Genomic DNA, 20,120 nt, shown 5'->3' with positions numbered 1-20,120 from the left:
TGAATCTGGTAGAGTAGCAGGATACAAAATTAATGCACAGAAATCTCTTGCATTCCTATACACTAAGGATGAAAAATCTGTAAGGGAAATTAAGGAAACACTCCCATTTACCATTGCAACAAAACGAATAAAATACCTAGGAATAAACCTACCTAAGAAGACAAAAGACCTGTATGCAGAAAACTCTAAGACACTGATGAAAGAAATTAAAGATGACATAAATAGATGGAGAGATATACCATGTTCTTGGATTGGAAGAATCAACAGTGTGAAAATGACTATACTACCCAAAGCAATCTACAGATTCAATGCAATCCCTATCAAACTACCAATGGCATTTTCCACAGAATTAGAACAAAAAATTTCAAAATTTGTAAGGAAACATAAAGGACCCCAAATAGCCAAAGCAATCTTGAGAAAGAAAAATGGATCTGGAGGAATCAGGCTCTCAGACTTCAGGCTATATTACAAAGCTATAGTAATCAAGACAGTATGGTACTGGCACAAAAACAGAAATATAGATCAATGGCACAGGATAGAAAGCCCAGAGATAAACCCACGCACATATGGTCACCTTATCTTTGACAAAGGAGGCAAGAATATACAATGGAGAAAAGACAGTCTCTTCAATAAGTGGTGCTGGGTAAACTGGACAGCTACATGTAAAAGAATGAAATTAGAACACTCCGTAACACCATACACAAAAATAAACTCAAAATGGATTAGAGACCTAAATGTAAGGACAAGCACTATTAAACTCTTAGAGGAAAATATAGGCAGAAGACTCTATGACATAAATCACAGCAAGATCCTTTTTGACCCACCTCCTAGAGAAATGGAAATAAAAACAAATGCAAACTATGAAACTTAAAAGCTTTTGAACAGCAAAGGAAACCATAAATAAGATGAAAAGACAACCCTCAGAATGGGAGAAAGTATTTGCAAACGAAGCAACTGACAAAGGATTAATCTCCAAAATATATAAGCAGCTCATGTAGCTTAATATCAAAAAAACCAAACAACCCAATCCCAAAATGGGCAGAAGACCTAAACAGACATTTCTCCAAAGAAGATATACAGATTGCCAACAAACACATGAAAGGATGCTCAACATCACTAATCATTAGAGAAATGCAAATCAAAACTGCAATGAGGTAACACCTCACACCGGTCAGAATGGCCATCATCAAAAAATCTACAAACAATAAATGCTGGAGAGGGTGTGGAGAAAAGGGACCCTCTTGCACTGTTGGTGGGAATGTAAATCAGTACAGCCACTGTGGAGAACAGTATGGAGACTCCTTATAAAACTAAAAATAGAAGTACCATGTGACCCAGCAATCCCACTACTGGGCATATACCCTGAGAAAACCATAATTTAAAAAGAGTCACGTACCACAATGTTCACTGCAGCACTATTTACAATGGCCAGGACATGGAAGCAACCTAAGTGTCCATCAATAGATGAATGGATAAAGACGATGTGGCACATATATACAATGGAATATTACTCAGCCATAAATAGAAATGAAATTGAGTTATTTGTAGTGAGTTGGACCTAGAGTCTGTCATACAGAGTGAAGTAAGTCAGAAAGAGAAAAACAAATCTGTATGCTAACACATATATATGGAATCTTAAAAAAAAAAAAAGGCTCTGATGACCCTAGGGGCAGGACAGGAATAAAGACACAGACATAGATAATGGACTTGAGGATATGGGGAGGGGGAAGGGTAAGCTGGGACGAAGTGAGAGAGTAGCATTGACATATATATACTACCAAATGTAAAATAGATAGCTAATGGGAAGCAGCTGCCTGTCGCAGGGAGTTCAGCTCGGTGCTTTGCGGCCACGTAGAGGGGTGGGATACGGAGGGTGGGAGGGAGATGCAAGACAGAGGGGATATGGGGATATATGTATGCATATAGCTGATTCACTTTGTTTTACAGGAGAAACTAACACAACACTATAAAGCAATTATACTCCAATAAAGATGTTAAAAAAAAATAAACTGCCACTCAGCTACAGGAGTAATCTTCTGGATATTTAGATTGTTACACACTCATGAAACGGAAGATGATGGAGATAGGAAAAGACACCTACCATTGAACATGCTATTGGCAATAGCACCACAAGGAGCGATGGGGATCCCATTGTGGGAGGTTTTGAATGGAGCACAGTTTCTAACATCCTGGATGAGAAATGATACACGAAGAAGTGTTTTTGGTAAAATCTCTTAAAATGCTGGAAGTGAAAATACTGGCAGTGTAAATCAACCCATGCTGATCCACTGGCACAGATTGAGATTATGGGCTGCTACCTGCTGTTCCCAGGCTGCTGGCTGACCTAGACTAGACAATTTTTGTGTTTTGGAGATATGTATGTGTGTACGTGCACGTGTGTGTAGTTTCTTTCCTCATTAACAGTACATAGCATACCAAATATGTCTGCAGGAAGAAATTTTACTTTGCTTGCTGTGCTAAATACCACACTAAGCCCACAATGGAATATATTTTTAAAAGCTTTTTCTTATTGGAGTGTAACTTATATTCTAAAAAGTATATAAATTGTGATTCTACAGTTGGATGACTTATCACAGGGAAATCCATCCACCTAACTACAAGAATACATTTTAAAAAGAGTGGCTGCTAAAAACCATTTGGTTATCCCTTTTATATAATGCCAGTATAGAAAAGGTTTCCTTCTATCTTTTCTTGCCAGCATGCTGAATATCATTTACCAAGAGTTAAATTTTGTAATCTTAGGTCTGAAAGAATATTCATTAAACCAAAGGCTTTTATTCAATCAAGTAGAGCCCAGTTTCCTTAAACTAGGCTGATTGAAGCCCCCAGTTATAAAAAGGACAATGGTGGATATAGAGTGAGCTAGGCTGAAGCCAATCACTCAAGGTTACTATCAAAATGGTTGGTACATCCATCAACTAAAATAGGCAACTTTAAAGATAACTACAGAAATTAAGTATGAGAAAATAATATTGAAATCTAATCGATGTGTCAGTCATTCAAAGAAGCAAAAAACTCTACTGTTTGAAGAAGCTCCAGTATGCCATCAACTTTATTAAGAGAAACATAAATCCTGAATTGTGGTTGAAAGGTACTTGAAGATTTGCCCTTCTGACACATTCATTATTACCAAGACCTGGGCAGTCCAATATGTATCTGGTTTTAATATAAAATGCTGTCAAATAAAAAAATGGTTGGTGCACGAAAGGCTAAACATCTAATTGGACAAGATTCACATTCCTGCTCTGAAGAGGGAAAGTAGCAGTTATCCTGAATACTCAGTCCCTTCAGTTCATGCAAGAATGAAATGAGCATTTCTGTCTTGTAAAAACTTAGCTTTTGAGTTTATTTTCCATACTGTCTTTTAGACTGAAAGATCCATCTGGCTTGAAAAAAAAAAAAAAAGAGTATTATACCAAGTTAAATAAAGCCTTACCTTTACATCTGTACCCACCAGTTGGCTATTACTTCTGGATAGAATATATCGATAGAGGTTCTGATAGAAGCCATACAATTTGTAGTACATATAAACATTACCCTGTAGAGAACAGCAAGATGTAAGAAAAGAGAAAAACAAACTGAAATAGTAATAAACACGGACAGGAGTTTTAAAATATAAGAAGTAGTACCAAAAAATATTGATGTGAACTGAAAGTTTCTTTATATCAGATAGAAACCCAAGAAATTATTTTTAAAAATCAGTATTGGAAAATCCTGGTCTATACAAAATTATTAAAATGACTACGTAACTTATTTTTAATGTCTTTGTAAGGGCTACCACATTCCTGCCTTGAAAAAATTTTATAACTAGCCTTTGTATTCTCAATATATAAAAGTTGATTTCACAAATATTTCCCAGCAATACTAGGAAAGATGCTTTGCCTAGGGGTTGTGGTAAGCATCAAATTCACATGGTCTCAAAGCAAATCCATGAAACACAATTTAAAATTGGAGCCACTGAGCGTGTTTAGGCGCATGTTCACAATTGCCCATGTGAAAGACATAAGCCCAGCTCCTTGGTGTCCAGCTCCGGTGTTGTCTTTTTACCACTAGGATCTAGCACAGTACTGTGGCATATTGTACTTGGTTAAGAAATGGTGAACCATTTGTTATGGACAAAAATATGGAATAGTTCACTGATCTAGAAGAAAGGTGGTTTTCACCTTAGCAATAAGTAGCCTTGTGGCCATGAGAGATGGGCGTTTTCATGGATTTTGCCGAATGAGGCTGCCCAATCACAGGCTACCATTGTGCTTCTACATTCATGGTGAAATACCAAAGCCCTAGAACTTCTCCTTTTTTTTTTTTTTTAATTTGTATTTATTTATTTTTGTCTGCATTGGGTCTTCATTATTGCGTGAGGGCTTTTCTCTAGTTGCGGCGAGCGGGGGCTACTCTTCGTTGTGGTGCGCAGCCTTCTCATTGCGGTGGCTTCTCTTGTTGCGGAGCACGGGCTCTAGGAGTGTGGGCTTCAGTAGTTGTGGCATGTGGGCTCAGTAGTTGTGGTTCACGGGCTCTAGAGCACAGGCTCAGTAGTTGTGGCACACGGGCTTAGTTGCTCCGTGGCTTGTGGGATCTTCCCAGACCATGGCTCAAACCCGTGTCCCCTGCATTGGCAGGCGGATTCTTAACCACTGCGCCACCAGGGAAGCCCCCTAGAACTTCTCCAAGTGGGCTTGATACAGATTTTACTAACAGCACATATGATGCAAATGTAAATGTCCAAGGTAGCTATTTATAATTAATATTCTATCTACCTCCAAAATAATGAAGGTACGCATCTAAAAATATGAAGGCCTAAATTTTATTAAGTGCCTCCTATATGTCAGGTGCTATGTTCAGTGCTAGAAATACAAAAGTATTACTTTACAGTTCCCTGAGTCAACTGATTCTTTTATGCTATGCAAATCTGGCCTCGCCCTAAGGACCTTTAAGAGGATGAGTATGGAAGATGGGAGCTGGTACCCAGGTTAGGCTGAAAATAAAGGTCATGGTAAGTGTGACCAGTTACAGAAAACAACAAAGGCTGAGGAGCTTAGTCCCTGGTAAGAGAAAAGCCTCTGGAACACTGAGAAAGGGAGAAGCTGGGCCCTGAGAGGCGGGCTGCAACATCGTAAACAGAGAGCACGGATGTGAAGGTGAACAAGCCAGGCATAGCAGGAATGACAGATTATATTTCCTCACCAAAGGAGGGAACCTCTACTGATGACCCATAACTACAGAAAATATGAAATCCATGGAATGGAACTTACCATACATTTTCTTGGAAGCTAAAAAGAGCATTCTACTTACCCAAAGGTATATACTCATATAAACATGACAAAATAAATAGAGAACACTCACATGCTGGGGACAGAAGTGTTTTAATGAACTGTTTTCAATAATTCTTTGTCCAAGATTTTACAAGGCCTCCAAGATCATCATCTTTTGATTAGTCCTAGAGGCACAATGCACTTTATAGTGTTTCTTTTCTTCCGTGGTACTTGGTGCAGGATTCCTAGTTTAAGGCAGAGAGCCTTGCGTGGATCTGTCATCTAGCGTGTGTAATGTGTGTGAACTTGTGGGCAGAAGGCTCTGTGCTTGCCCTGAGTAGTTTGGTTAGATTTTTATGAGAAAGCCTTTGCCTCAAAGGAATGGTTAGCAGCTGGTAACACTTATTTGCCTTTAGGATTTCAAAGGACACAGACAGATGGGAACTTGAAGCCCTTTAAGGTTTTATCTTTTGGATTTTTTTTTCTTCAAAATTTTAAGCACCCTGTGCCTCCCAAGAAGGAACCAATCCTGCTGACACCTTGATTTCAGACTTCTGATTTCTAGAATTGTAAGAAAATAAATATCTAATGTTTAAAGAAAAGAAAAAGGGAACACTAACTTTTACTTTCGGGGGGCAGCATGGTGAGTTGAGGAAGGCAAGAAAGTACACAATTGTAGAGAACTAGAATTTTGACCTTTAACAAAAGAGCACAGATATAAAACTTCCCTCATGGGACTTTATATAGATATCACTTACAACTCAAGTACTACTCAGTAATTTTCTCATAATTTACATCAGACTTACTCACAAAAATGATTAGAGATACAGATGTATTCAGAATATTACTGATGCCAACATGCTTTCATCTGGGATCAAGGGGGAAATAGGAAAGGGACACATAAAACCAAAGCTTCCTAGAGCATAAAGACATATAACTTATCACTTTATCTTTTTTTCCATTCATTTAAAATTTCGGCAAACATTGTCTAAGCATCTACCACGTGAAATATACTGTGCTATGCCCCTGTGAAGGAAGCAAAGATTCTTATGTTCATTCAATAAACATTAATTGGGCAACTACAGGGTGTCAGGCATAGTTATAGGTGCTTGGGATACAATAGTGAGAGACAGACAATAAACAATACATATAATAAACTGTTAATTTATATAGTAAGTTGGAAGGCGATAAGTACTATGGAAAAAATGGAAATTACAGTAAGGTAATAAGAATCAGGAGTGCAGGTGTGAGGTGAGCAGACAGGATGAAGTATGAAATAGGATGGCTAGTGTAGGCCTGAGTAGGTGATGGCTGAGCCAAACCAGACTTGAAGGCAGCAGGGGAGTTAGCCGAGTGGATGTCAGGTACAGAGAAGAAGCGAATGCCTGACTTGTCTGAGGAATGAGGGGGCCGGTGTGGTCAGAGAGGGGGTGGGGAAGAGAATGGAGAGAGGAAGTTAGGAGGAAGTAAGAATCCAGATCACATAGGCCTTGTAAGGACTTAGGCTTTTTCACTGAGTAGAAAGAGAAGCCATTGCAGGGATTTTTGAGCAAAGGAATAACATGATATGACTTATACTTTAAAACGTTCACTCTGGCTGCTCTATTGAGACATGGATACAACAGGGAGGCCTGATAGGAGGCTACTGTAGAAATCCAGGTGAGAGGTGAGGGTGGCATGGAGCTGGGTAGTAGCAGCAGAGGTGGGCAGAGGTGAGCAGGCTCTGGATATATTTTGAATGTAGAACCAATAGGATGGATTGGATGCAAGGTGTGAAAGAACGAAAGGAGTCAAGAATGACCCCTGGGCTTTTAGTCTGAGCACCAGAAGGACAGAGTTCTTTTCAACTGAGATCGTCTGCAGGTGGAATAGGGTTTTTCTGGGGATGGGCGTAGAGTAAGTAAGGGGAAGAAGTGGATATTAGTTCGGTTTTAGAAACATTAAGCTGAGATAGAAAACAGAGAATTGGTAATCGATAGCATTTAAACCTAGGAGGTAGATGATGTTTCCAAGGAGGTGAGTACATACGGAGAGGAGATGAAGACTGAAGGCCGTGACTAAAGCCCTGCAGATCTCCACATAAAGAGTTTGGAGAGGGCTTCCCTGGTGGCACAGTGGTTGGGAGTCTGCCTGCAGATGTGGGGGACGCAGGTTCTTGCCCCGGTCCGGGAAGATCCCACATGCCGCGGAGCGGCTGGGCCTGTGAGCCATGGCTGCTGGGCCTGCGCGTCCGGAGCCTGTGCTCCACATCGGGAGAGGCCACGACAGTGAGAGGCCAGTGTACCGCAAAAAAAAAAAAAAAAAAAAAAAGGAAAATAGTTTAGAGAAAATAGGAGGAACAGCAAAGGAACCAAAGAAGGGCAGTCAGGGGACTTCCCAAGTGGCGCAGTGCTTAAGAATCTGCCTGCCAGTGCAGGGCACATGGGTTTGAGCCCTGGTCCGGGAAAATTCCACATGCCACGGAGCAACTAAGCCCATGCTCCACAACTACTGAGCCTGTGCTCTAGAGCCCATGAGCCACAACTACTGAGCCCACATGCCACAACTACTGAAGCCCACACGCCTAGAGCCCATGCTCTGCAACGAGAAGCCCCCACTCGCCACAGCTAGAGAAAGCCCGTGAGCAGCAACAAAGACCCAACGCAGCCAAAAATAAATAAATTAATTAAAAAAAAAAAAAAAGAAGGGCAGCCAGAGGGCAAGGAGGAAAACCAAGAGAGTAAGGTCTCCTGGAAGCCAACAGAAGCAAGCATGTCAAGGAGGAGGGAGTGATTGCCTGTGTCCAGTGTGTGACAAGGCACTGAGGACAGAGCACTGGATTTATCCACAAGGAAGTCATTGGTAACCTCGCAATTTCACTGAGTGTTAGGGCCATGGGTGGGTCTTTGAGAATGAGAAGAGAGGAATTGGAAATACCCAAGAGAGATGACTCCTCTGAGGAGTTTCCCTGCTAATGCGAGGAAAGAAATAGGCAGATAGCAGGCAGGGAAATTTGGGAGAACAGAAGAGTGCTTTGTTTTTGTTTTTTAAAAGATAGGTCAAATAATATGTTTGTGTGCTGATGGGAATGATCCAGTAGAGAGAAAATTTGATGATATAGAGAGATGACAACTGCTGAGTTAAGCCCTTATAAAGGCAAGAAAGGCTAGCATCTATCACACAAGTGGAAAGGTGAGCCTTCAGATGAGAGCATGGGTGGTTCACCTGTGGTAACAGGTGGGAAGGTTGAATATGTAGTGCAGATACGTCTGGACGTGTAGTTGTGTGGTGTGGCATGTAAAGCATGGTCCCTTTCCTCAGGGAGCTTCCTGTGAATAGAGGAAATGAGTCTACAGGATATTATATGGGCGATTGTAAGTCCATAAGAAGAGTTGAAACAGCGCTCTCAGGATACAAATGTGGGCAAATTCTTGCTGGAGACATGAGCGAAAAGGAGGCTCAAGGAAGTGTTTGGATATAGTGGCTTAAAACAAGTGAGATCTTACAGGTGGGGGTGAGAGGGGAGACTTTCTAGGCAAAGAACAGCAGGAACATAAAGAGTTGCATCATGGAAAAGCAAGTTAGTCAGTTTGGCAGGAGTACAAGGTCTCCTGCAAAGATTAAAGATGAAAAGGTGGCTGGGCCTCAGGTGTTGAAAAGTTATCTGAAAGAAGGCACATTTTGGGGGACAGGGTGTGGTCTACTGATTTGGCAAATAACGATTGGCTAAAAGTAGGAGAAGCCAAAGGCTAGATGTGCAGTTAAGGTTGCTGTGATGCTAGATCAGGAGGGACTGAACTGGGGTGATGCCAAGAAAATGGAGTGAGAAAGTGGTTGGGAGAGACAGGGATTGCAGAACAGTAATCAAACATCAGAGGTCTGGATGAGAAAGGAGTGGGCAGGGTCAAGTCAAGGAGGAAAATTTTGAGTCTCGGTGATGGGATCTTTCCCAGAAAGGGAAGTAAGGAGGGTTTTTCAGGAGATGACGATGAGTCTGGTATGGGGAGGAAGCAGGGCCTTGAGGATGGGATGTTCAGTGACAAGCTCAAGAGAAGGCCTGCCTGCACGTGAAACATCCCATGCAGAGTCATCTATGCAGGGGAAGCAGGGGAGACGGATCAGGTTAGGGAGGAGGTGCTGTGGGAGAGGTGCGGAGTCCAGAGGACAGGACAGGACCTTTGAAAAGTTTCAGGAAATGCATTTTCTTTTTTTATAAATTTATTTATTTATTTATTTGGCTGCATTGTGACTTTGTTGCTTGCGTGGGCTTTCTCTAGTTGTGGCGAGCGGGGCCTACTCTTTGTTGCGGTGCGTGGGTGTCTCATTGCGGTGGCTTCTCTTGTTGTGGAGCACGGGATCTAGGCTCAAGGGCTTCAGTAGTTGTGGCTCGTGGGCTCTACAGCACAGGCTCAGTAGCTGTGGTGCATGGGCTTAGTTGCTCCGTGGCATGTGGGATCTTCCCCGACCAGGGATTGAACCTGTGTCCCCTGCATTGGCAGGCGGATTCTTAACCACTGCGCCACCAGGGAAGTCTCGAAATACATTTTCATTTGATCAAGTCTTTGCTACCTAGTAAGACTGTGGTGGCCCTGAAAAGGTGCCTCTTGATCTCCTACTGCAGGGAGCGTAATCGAGGGGTGGACGTGGCTGCTGTGCTCTGAGGTCATCCTATGTTTGCACAAGGCCATGCTTCCCATTGCTGCTCCCAGACAATGGCTGAGCAACAGGGATACTGAGGTAAGGACTCTCTGTTGGGGTTGCTGAAACTTTCTTAAGAATACTCTGCAGTCTAAGACCTTTCTTCCCTCCTCCCCATCTCTCTACCCTCCTCTCCCTCTGTCCCTCCTTCCTTCCTACGCTGCTTCCCTCTCCTTCCCAGGGGTCAGAGCTGTGCTGTGGTCTGACAGCTCTCCCAGCCTCCTCCAGCTTCCTCCATATTTTCCCTTGCAGGCGGTTCCCCCAGTAAATCTCTGGCATGTCTAATCCTGTCTTGGCATCTGCTTCTCAGAGGACCTGGACTAACACGAGACTTTAAACAGCCCCAAAGCAGGGATGTCTCTTAATATTTCTTTGGCATTTCTCACAGTGCCTGACAGCCAGGCCGAGTCGCCTTAGGGATTAGGCAACTGCATGTGTAGAATGACTAGGAGGGGAGGACACAAGGAGTGTCCCAGGTATGTGACCTTTGACACTAACTCACTGTGTGACCTTGGCCAAGTCACTTAACCTCTCAACCCATTAATCTCACTGTAAAATGAGTGGTTAGATTCAGTAATTTCTATGGTCCCCTCCTGTGTTGACATTTGGCATAGAACCTGTTTGATTGATGTTAAGAATTGTTACAAAGCTGGGTGGGTAAAGAATCCAGAAATTTAGACATAAGGAGAAGAATGAAATTCCAAAGAAAAAAAAGGGGGTGGGGGTGGAGAGTCGAACATGAACTCAATACTTTATAAGATCCCCACCCCCCATTCCCACCCTGCGTTATTTCTTGTATTTTCAGTTTTGGAAAGCATTTGGTGGAGATCATGAATTTACTGCCACATGTTAAATAGGAGGAGAGCAGCGTATAGCCAATTGAAGGCTCTTGAATCTCACTTACCTTCATTGTCTCTGGAAGGACAAAGGGAATAGAGCAGTTGCATTCTTTGTCAAAATTAGCGGCATTTTCCCGCAGTTTTGCACAATTTGCACATTTTTCTGTGTAATTAATCTGTCAGGCAGGGAAAATAATAATTATTAATAAAAAAGGGATGTGAGTACATATCTTAAAATTAAAGTCCTGAGTCCATCAAAGTCTCCAAGCTTTCTAGGTCAAGGGCGTGCTATCTGGGACATGAACCAAGGTCAGCTCTGCGGATGTGTGGGACGAGTGGGTCTCCTTACAGCCTTTCATTTTGGGACCCAGCTGCATTTTGCCACTTACTTGGAGTTCAGGGTTTCTACTACATATTTATGTAACCTGCTGTGATGAAGCCTTATGCCTCCATCATAAAAAGTTACCACTAGGAAAATATTAGTCAGTGACTCATGAGAACTGGGCCTGCAGCCTGAGTCTAATCAGCGTTATGGGAAAGTCACTTCACTGTTTTTCCATTTTATTGTATGGAAAATATTTATACTAGTGAATTATTCTACATGGTATCTAGAGGAAGTTTTTAAAAATGACCAAACATAGAAAAAAGAAATGTTTCCAAAATGTAGAGTTATCGATGTATTGTGAAGCAATTGTTTTTAAAATGTTGTTATATTGTTTTTTAAAGTTAAGTTCTGTGCAAAATGGTATAAGTGGACTCTTTAAAAAAGGGTAGTGGGTCCCAAATGGGCAAATCCTGTGAGCTCTGGCTCAAGGACTCAGTTATGTGAAGACGGAGCTGGAAGGAGGGTGGGGAAGGGGGGCTCAGAGAGAGGCCACGAGGCTGTGCATTTCCCTTCCGCTCCAGGAAACACTCATCTCAGGCTCCCAGCGGTGGTCGTGAGGTCCTGCTGGTCGCTGCTGCTTTTTCCTCACTGTGTTGAGGAGTCATTAGAAAAGTCTGGGAATGGGAAAGGAACAGGGAAGCAAGGGACTGGCTTTCTCTTCAGTAAATTGCCAATGGGATTTTAGATTCTTTGGGAGAGAAGAGCAACAAGAAAGAAAGAAGGAATTTTCAATGCTTGCAAAGCCACTGGGTGTTTGGAAGTCAAAGAGGTAAAGTGTGGATACTAAATTAAAGATTAGCCAAAAGGCTACTTAATTGTACTTAGATGCTTATATTTACTTAAATCATTCTTTAAGTATGCAGCAAGACTTGAACTCTTTTTTTAAAAAATACTGATGCCTTTTCTGTTAGTGACACTGCATTCTAATTTTTTAAAAGCACTGAAGAACACGGCTGTACCTAATTGAGATCTATCAATAGCACACTGAACTGTGACTGAGGAAACGGGTGCTAGTTCAGCCAGTCTCTGATCCTGAGTTCCAGGGCCCACATTGTTCATTAGCATCATTTTGGCTAGCAATTAATTGATTTGTGAGGTCATTTTAGTAGTATACACACTAATCCATGGATCCTTGAGAGAGTTCTATCAATGCCGAATTAGAAAAAAATGTCTTTCATGATCAAGTAATTTTTGAGTAGATGATATCCAAGGTGCTTTCTAGCTCTAAACATTTTATGAGGGAAACATGCCTTTGATCTACTGTCTACTTTTGCTGCTCAAACCTATAGCTCTAAAATGACAGCAAAGATCATAGTCTGGTCCTCACAGAATTTTGGAAAGGCAGGAATTATCATTCTTGCTTAAAGTAAACTGCAAAAAGGGCACATTCTCGTTGTGCCCCAGGGCTAAGTGCGAAGAGGAAAGCCAGCTCCGAGCTCTTCTACTAGGTGTGTGTTGACCACACTGGCCTGGGATACACCTTATACATCCTGATACTCAGGATCAGAGACTGGCTGAACTAGCACCCGTTTCCTCAGTCACAGTTCAGTGTGCTATTGATAGGTCTCAATTAGGTACAGCCGTGTTCTTCAATGCTTTTAAAAAATTAGCATGCAGTGTCACTAACAGAAAAGGCATCAGTATTTTTTAAAATAACAGTTCAAGTCTTGCTGCATACTTAAAGAATGATTTAAGTAAATATAAGCATCTAAGTACATTCACCTTACCACCCATTACAACAAAACACTTCCATTGCAGAAGAGGATCAGTCTCTATGGGTGGTTTCTGATTTTCCTGTATAAAAGCAAAGTGTTAGAAACGGTCCTCTCTGAAGTGGCTTAAAAGAAAAGTCAATTGGAAAATCCCCTTAACATCATGATAAAATCATTCTGTTGAAAGCTGTTTGCAGAGTGGCCTTGGCCAACAATGGAGTGAGGTTCTCCTCACATCGCTAAGGTGACATCATTCAGCAATTGCTGTCTCTTAATGGAGGCTGCACTTCAAAGAGGGTGGGGATGGGTGCCCAGAAGGGAGGAAGTTGGAAGGACATGGGAAGGGGAGGAGAAGAACCAGAAATAAAGGGGTTGGTGAAGGAGAAAATAGAACAGTAAACAGGATGAACTTTACGGAAATGAATATCAACTTTGTAAGCCAATTACTTTGCTATCGCCTTCAACAAGGCAAGTTTGCTTCCCTCTTGCCATTTTGCCTTTTTCACTTGGTGGGGCCTGGTGGTTTACATTACCACCCTGGAGGACTCAAGAGGACTTAGGGGCACCTGCCAGGAGCTGGGGGGTGGGGTACAGAAAATTTCAGTGGAAAGGCAAGAGAGCAGTGTGTGTTGGTAGGAGGAGTGGGACCTAAAATGCAATCTTCTTCTTTGAAGTCCTCGCTATTTGCCATAATCCATTCTTTGAGTAAGTGTGTGCCTATTATGCACTGGCGACATGCAAGGAAGGGGTTGTGGATATGGCAAACAAGCCAGCCGTGGCTGAGCTCTCTGTTCTTAGAACACACTACCTTACTTACTCTATCGTTAGGTCGTTGAGGATGGAGTTCAACTCTTATAAACCTTACTCAATCTACACACCCAGAAGGACTCTGAGCACCTTCAGACACTCATGAACGTTAAATCAGGGTTGACAGACTTGGCCTTCATGGTAATTTTGCCACTCGCCTATGCGGGGAGAGGGAATACATGAGCTTTCCATGGCTGCCTTCAGAGTGGAGGTCATACGGTCTGGGATGTCGCATAACCTGCTGAGCTGATTTGCATGAAACATGTACTTAATTTATTAGACCAAATGCGGGCATGGCCTCAGACCAGATCTGAGCTCCCCCTCCCCAGACCAGCTACTGGGCTTCTCATCCTCCAACAGCTTGTTGTCAAATCGGCAAAAGGCTTGTAACTGAGGGGTTCACTGCTCAACTTCCACTTTTCTCACTCTGAGTCGAACTTGGTTTATTTTGCTAAGTATCCTTCAGAGGCCAGAAAGATTTGTGTTCTTGCCTTTCCTGGATTAAAGCGATGATCTCAGATGGAATTTATTTGCAAAGGGAAAGACACAATGCTTGAAAGCGGGGCAAAATTAAGACCTGTATCTTTGGCTCTTCGCTCTTTTTATCGATATGATTCACGGGTCCCTGGCAGTCATTTGGTCTTGCCTCTCCTCCCGCCTCTACCAGTCACTTGCCTGGTACTCTGCCAGCATAAAAAGCTCCTGACTTTGCCAGGCCCCTGTAAACAAAGGTGGCTGAACTGACCAGTGTGAGAGTAGTTGTCCTCAAGAGGGAGAAGGGATGAACAAAGCCACCACATAGAGGCTCTTTCACCATCTGCACCTGCCAGCTGACAAAGGGATGCTCCAGTCTCATCTGCTTCCCTGTTGGGAGGCTGGGTTCTCAAACTGACCACTCTTTATAGTCCGAAAGCTGAAAATTCTTAGAAATTGCATCCAAAAAGTGAGATGGGACACACCTCTACTTCCTTGATGGTCTTTGCAGACAACAGAAGGATGACGCCCACTCCAAGGCAGAACACGCCTGTGGCAAAAAAGCCGGAGAGGATTTTGTTGGCTGAGAGCTGTAGCCGGTAGGCGGGCAACTGCTGCTGCTTCACGGCACTGTTGTCTGGCAATCTGGACGGGCAGTCCTGGGATTTCCTCTTCATTGTGGTACTGCGGGTGACCCAGATATACTTTTGAGACATTTATAACATTACTGCTCAGAGTAATACCACATAATGGTAATATTGAGAATTACGTGAATCTTCCTTTGCACTCGCAAAGTCTTTCTGCTTTCTGGAATTGTTTCTTAACCAGACCCGATTTCCACAGCTCCCTTCAATCAGCCATTGTTGGGTATGTTTTACGTAGGCTCAAAAAACTTGTTGTGCTAACTGCCACGCCTAGGAGGAAGAGTCTCCAGCAGGTCTGTATAAACCAACATCTGGCAACACTGGGAAGCAGTTACAACGGGCTATTTCTGGGACGTGGTGGCTAATTCAGGGCAACCCTTCCTGAAAGGGGGAAAATGGATTTATCCTTAAGAACTTGCCCAAATCCTTCAAGATTAATACAAATAATAGAAGTGAGTGCTGTCAGCTTTCCCCAAATGTGGCTGTCCTTTAACGTGAATATAAACTAAGTTGGGAAAATGCTCTCAGGTTACAGCTAACTTTGCTCTTTGTGATAATGAGGAAGGGAGAAGCAAACAGCGATTGCAGAACACAGATGACTAATCTCAGTAGTTTCCAATTTTTTCATCCATAAGAAAGGCTCTGGCAGAAAGCGTGGATGAAAAACATCTCCTCCTAACCTTTCCTCAAGCACGCGCTTTGAAGTAGCCCAAATGATGCAAGAGAAAGGAAGAGCAAAATAGATAATCACTTAAATGTTCAATATTGCAATATGGTATTATTGGGGTTTTTTTTCACTTATTGGAAATCCACTAACATCATTTTCATTACGCTATTAATAATTACTTCCTCTTCAAGATGCATTTAAGATGTAGAATTAGGATTTTAAAAAAATTAGGTGGATGTGAGTTTCTAATTTTCCTTTTTCTATTAACATTCGGCAGAGAAGCCATATGTTGGACTATTTTTGTATTAAAGAAGACAATGACTTTGGCAAATCTACCTAGTTTAAAAGAATACAAAACAAATGCAATTACTTACACTGGGAGGTTTCCAATTCAGAGTCAAAGCTTCCCCTTGCAAAACTGGAAAAAAAGCAGAACACCCATGGGGACTTTTCAGCAAGCCATTTGAATCTGGCTTGGAGGTGGTGACGAGTATGGCTGTTGGTATCAGACAGATCTGTGTGAGAAGACGGCAGTGAACACTCGGAGTTCATATCTACTGTTTGTTTTATTAAATAAGCATGGTCAAGAACTTGAGTTTAAAAGGCAGCAACAGCCTGTGAGATTAGATTATGTGTGCAGAGTTGGCCTACAAAATATCGGGTATGTTTGCAATCTAGGTACTTGTTCCAACTTTGGGTGTGATTATAGTACATATGTAACACCTATCAGAAGGGTCATTACAGTAACAAATCAAGAACAGTATTTCTTAGGCTTTTTATAAAACAACAAAACCAACCTAACCAAAATCCCAAACTAAAAGGTGCTTCACAGGAGTATATTAGGGTTTTCCGGAGAAACAGAACCAATAGATCTAAATGTATATATAGATCTATCATAAAGAATTGGCTCACGTGATTACGGAGGAGGCTGGCAAGTCCAAAATCTGCAGAGCTGATGTCCCTCCAGTTTGAGTTTGAAGGCCAAAAGCTGCCATAGAACCAGGGAGAGCCGATGTCACAGTTTGAAGGTCATCAGGCAGGATGAGCCGATGTTTCAGTTGGAAGGCAGAATTCTCTCTTACTTGGGGGAGGGTCAGCCCCCAAAGGGCTAAGTTTAGCTATAGCTTGAATGAATTCTCATGCTGTGGTGGCTTTCTTTCTTTTTCCTTTAACTTGTTGAGCTTGAGCCAGAGTCCTGCAGGATGGAACGTGTTCCCCTATCCTTTGAATCCCCGTGTGTGGCTTCTAGCCCACAGAGGTGCACAAATAGCAAGTCGCTGGTGCGTGGAAGCATGTGATTTGCCGGAGTGTGATGTGCTACGCTGCTGGACTCCTTTAACATTTCACAATATTTGAATGTGCAACTTCATATACCAGTAGTGGCATCTGTTTGCTTTATTATCTCATTTGTTATATATGCCCGACTCCCCAGATAGATAACCATGGTGTCCTGAAGTGAATACAGGAGATCTGGGTTTGACTTCTGCTTCTGCTACTTAAAGTAGTGTGTGTCCTTTCTGAGATTCAGTTTAATCATCTATAAAATATAAAGACGTTTCCTCCAGAACTATTTTAATGATTAACTGTGACAGACTATATATATTCTTCTTAGGAAACTTGTATGCAATGTGGGATCCTTCACTGGATCCTGGAATAGAAAAAGGACATCAGTGGTAAAACTGGTATAATCCAAATAAAGTCTGTAGTTTAGTTAATTGTATTGTACCCATGTTGATTTCTTAGTTTTGATAACTGTACTACAGTTATACAAGACCTTAACATTGGGGGATGCTAGGGGAAGGGAATATGGAAATTCTTTATACTGTTTTTGCAGCATTTCTGTAAGTGTGAAATTATCTCAAAACAAAGAATTAAATAAATGAATAAGACAGTCGTAGTTACACTGTTGTCTTTTATTTGTTTACAAAGTGCCACATATCCTTGCAGCTCTTTCCACCAGCAGTACCACTGCCACCCTTCACACTGGGACTAGGCATCACAGTTTCAAATCTGTTCCACACATTCCATCTCATGAAATCCTCAGCAATCCTGCAAGATAGTATTCCCATTTCACAGCTGATGAAACAGGCCCAGAGAGGGAAGGGGCTTGCCTGAGGCTGCCCAGATGCTCTTTCCCTCTCTTGTACAGTCACATCAGAAGCCAGTTGGTGAAAGAAAAACTCAGTCTGCTTAACAAAAATCACACACAAGCCAGTGATACTTTATTACACAAGGGAGTTGGCAAAGGACAGATTCATTTTTGTAAAAGAATCCCCACCTAAGATTCCCAGTGATCCATCTGGTGATACAATCAATTTAATAAAACAATAGCTGATATTTACCAACTGCTTGCAATGGGCCAGAGCCATGCAAATCCCACCATGAACACAGGAATTTTCATTAGGACCCAGACTTAGAAAAGGCCCAGCTTCAAAGATTCTGACTTGCATAGGCTCAGGACTCCCATTTCCAGAATTTCAAAAACCTCCTTTCTTATCTAAGTGAGAGAAAAGAAAAAAAAAGTTTAAGATCAAGAAAAGATGCTCTTGGTGAATAAATTCAACCATCTGGAGTCCCTGGTATTTATGCAGCTGTTATGGCCAGAATCAGGAAGAGCAAAACCTGCATTTTATTCAGAGTTGAAATATTTACGTAAGTAAAGGAAGCGGTACTATATAAGACATCAATTTCATTAAGATGTCCTTTTGTTTGTACAACATTCAACATAAAACCTCATAGAAAAATCTTTTTCAAAATATCCAAAGTGTGCCTATAGACTATACACAATATTTTAATGCAGGATAACTGTTAATAATGACATCATCACAATAAAAATAAGTATGGGTTAAAATGGTTTTTTTGAATACCATTTCTCCCTCATTATTATAATTAGAAAACTAGTGATGGTTTACTCAGGTTTAACATTATAACTGAAATAATCAAATATGACCTCATGTGCCTGACATCAAGTTGGTTAAATTAGTTTTAAAAAACCAGTCAGGGGGGCTTCCCTGGTGGCGCAGTGGTTGAGAGTCCGCCTGCCGATGCAGGGGACACGGGTTCGTGCCCTGGTCCGGGAAGATCCCACATGCCACGGAGCGGCTGGGCCCGTGAGCCATGGCCGCTGAGCCTGCGCGTCCGGAGCCTGTGCTCCGCAATGGGAGAGGCCACAACAGTGAGAGGCCCACGTACCGCAAAAAAAAAAACAACAAAAAAAACCAGTCAGGGGACTTCCCTGGTGGTGCAGTGGTTAAGAATCCTCCTGCTAATGCAGGGACATGGGTTCTAGCCCTGGTCCGGGAAGATCCCACATTTTGCGGAGCAACTGGGCCCATGCGCCACAACTACTGAGCCTTCACTCTAGAGCCCGCAAGCCACAACTACTGAGCACTTGTGCCACAACTACTTTAGCCTGTGCGCCTAGAGCCCGTGCTCCACAAGAGAAGCCACCGCAATGAGAAGCCCACGCACCGCAACAAAGAGTAGCCCCCGCTTGCTGCAACTAGAGAAAGCCCGCGGGCAGCAACGAAGACCCAACGCAGCCAAAAATAAATAAATTAATTAAAAAAAAAAAAAAAACAGTTCAGGAGACTGTGTATGTGTATGTGTGTGTGTGTCTCTGTGTGTGTATGTGTATGTGTGTGTGCAGGGAAGTGAGAAAACGGTTTTTAGCTTAACTCGCCAGTCAATTATAATCAGGTTTGGTCATTCTGAGGATATAGTTTTATATAGTAAATTAGTTCATTCAACATGTTTGGAGGAATGATTGCAAGCTTCTTTGATAGTTACTGCCGTGATTTATTTCTGGTTGGTGACTGGCAGCCACGTTTATTACTGCACAACCCTATTCTCTCCAATAGCTACTTCTAAGCATCAGGCTAGATTGAAAGATTAGTTACATGATAACATGGTGGGTGGCAAATCAATTTTTCTTTCTTTTTTTTAAATTTAAATTTTTTTTTTTTTTTTTTTTTTTGTGGTAGGTTGTGTCTCACTGTTGTGGCCTCTCCCGTTGCAGAGCACAGGCTCAGGACGCGCAGGCTCAGCGGCCATGGCTCACAGGCCTAGCCGCTCCGCGGCATGTGGGATCTTCCCGGACTGGGGTACAAACCTGTGTCCCCTGCATCAGCAGGCAGACTCTCAACCACTGTGCCACCAGGGAAGCCCTTTAATTATTTTTTAAAATCTATTTTTAGCTGCATTGGGTCTTTGTTGCTGCATGTGGGCTTTCTCCAGTTGCGGACAGCAGGGGTACTCTTCGTTGTGGTGCACGGGCTTCTCATTGCCGTGGCTTCTCTTGTTGTGGAAAATGGGCTCTAGGTGCGTGGGCTTCCATAGTTGCAGCATGCGGGCCCTAGAGCACGTGGGCTTCAGTAGTTGTGGTGCACGGACTTAGTTGCTCCGTGGCATGTGGGATCTTCCCAGACCTGGGCTCGAACCCGTGTCCCCTGCATGGGCAGGCAGATTCTCAACCACTGTGCCACCAGGGAAGTCCCTCAATTTTTCACATTATGATGATAATGGATTACTTTCATAAATATATAATGAGCTAATGCTGTTCCTATTCAGTATTCAATCGGTTTTAATCCATTGAGACATCAAAAAAATTTCCCCACTCCCCAAAACCAAAATAGCCCTCTAA

General features: G+C 42.4%; 2 protein-coding genes across 7 annotated transcripts in view; both read right to left on the bottom strand.

Moving 5' to 3' along the window:
• Positions 1–15,939, bottom strand: part of LOC111181869 (cell cycle control protein 50C-like) — a 73,699-nt gene extending 57,760 nt beyond the window's left edge. For 2 of the 3 annotated variants that reach the window (XR_016392981.1, XM_022587719.2), the window contains exons 1-4: positions 14,653–14,883; positions 10,855–10,965; positions 3,458–3,559; positions 2,102–2,189 (exon numbers count right to left, since the gene is read on the bottom strand). Coding sequence is in view for 2 of the 3 variants with exons in the window: in XM_022587719.2 (XP_022443427.2) it covers positions 2,102–2,189; positions 3,458–3,559; positions 10,855–10,965; positions 14,653–14,883 (532 nt within the window). In the remaining variant the exon portion in view is untranslated. Of the gene's footprint in view, positions 1–2,101; positions 2,190–3,457; positions 3,560–10,854; positions 10,966–14,652; positions 14,884–15,852 lie in introns of those variants that run through there. The other variant, XM_022587804.2, reaches the window with a different exon arrangement.
• Positions 15,940–17,019: 1,080 nt separating this feature from the next.
• Positions 17,020–20,120, bottom strand: part of CMSS1 (cms1 ribosomal small subunit homolog) — a 383,286-nt gene continuing 380,185 nt past the window's right edge. For 3 of the 4 annotated variants that reach the window (XM_022588026.2, XM_089910452.1, XM_089910453.1), the window contains one exon: positions 17,669–17,975. In XM_022588026.2, the coding sequence (XP_022443734.1) occupies positions 17,892–17,975 (84 nt within the window). In that variant the 3' untranslated portion in view covers positions 17,669–17,891. Of the gene's footprint in view, positions 17,127–17,668; positions 17,976–20,120 lie in introns of those variants that run through there. The other variant, XR_002646648.2, reaches the window with a different exon arrangement.

This window comes from Delphinapterus leucas, chromosome 4 (genome assembly GCF_059928025.1).
Source record: "Delphinapterus leucas isolate spDelLeu-1000000601 "Yukka" chromosome 4, BTC_Dleu_Yukka2, whole genome shotgun sequence".
NCBI classification, from domain to species: Eukaryota; Metazoa; Chordata; class Mammalia; order Artiodactyla; family Monodontidae; genus Delphinapterus; species Delphinapterus leucas.
Note: the sequence above shows the minus strand (reverse complement) of the source record. Positions and strands in the feature narration are given on the sequence as shown.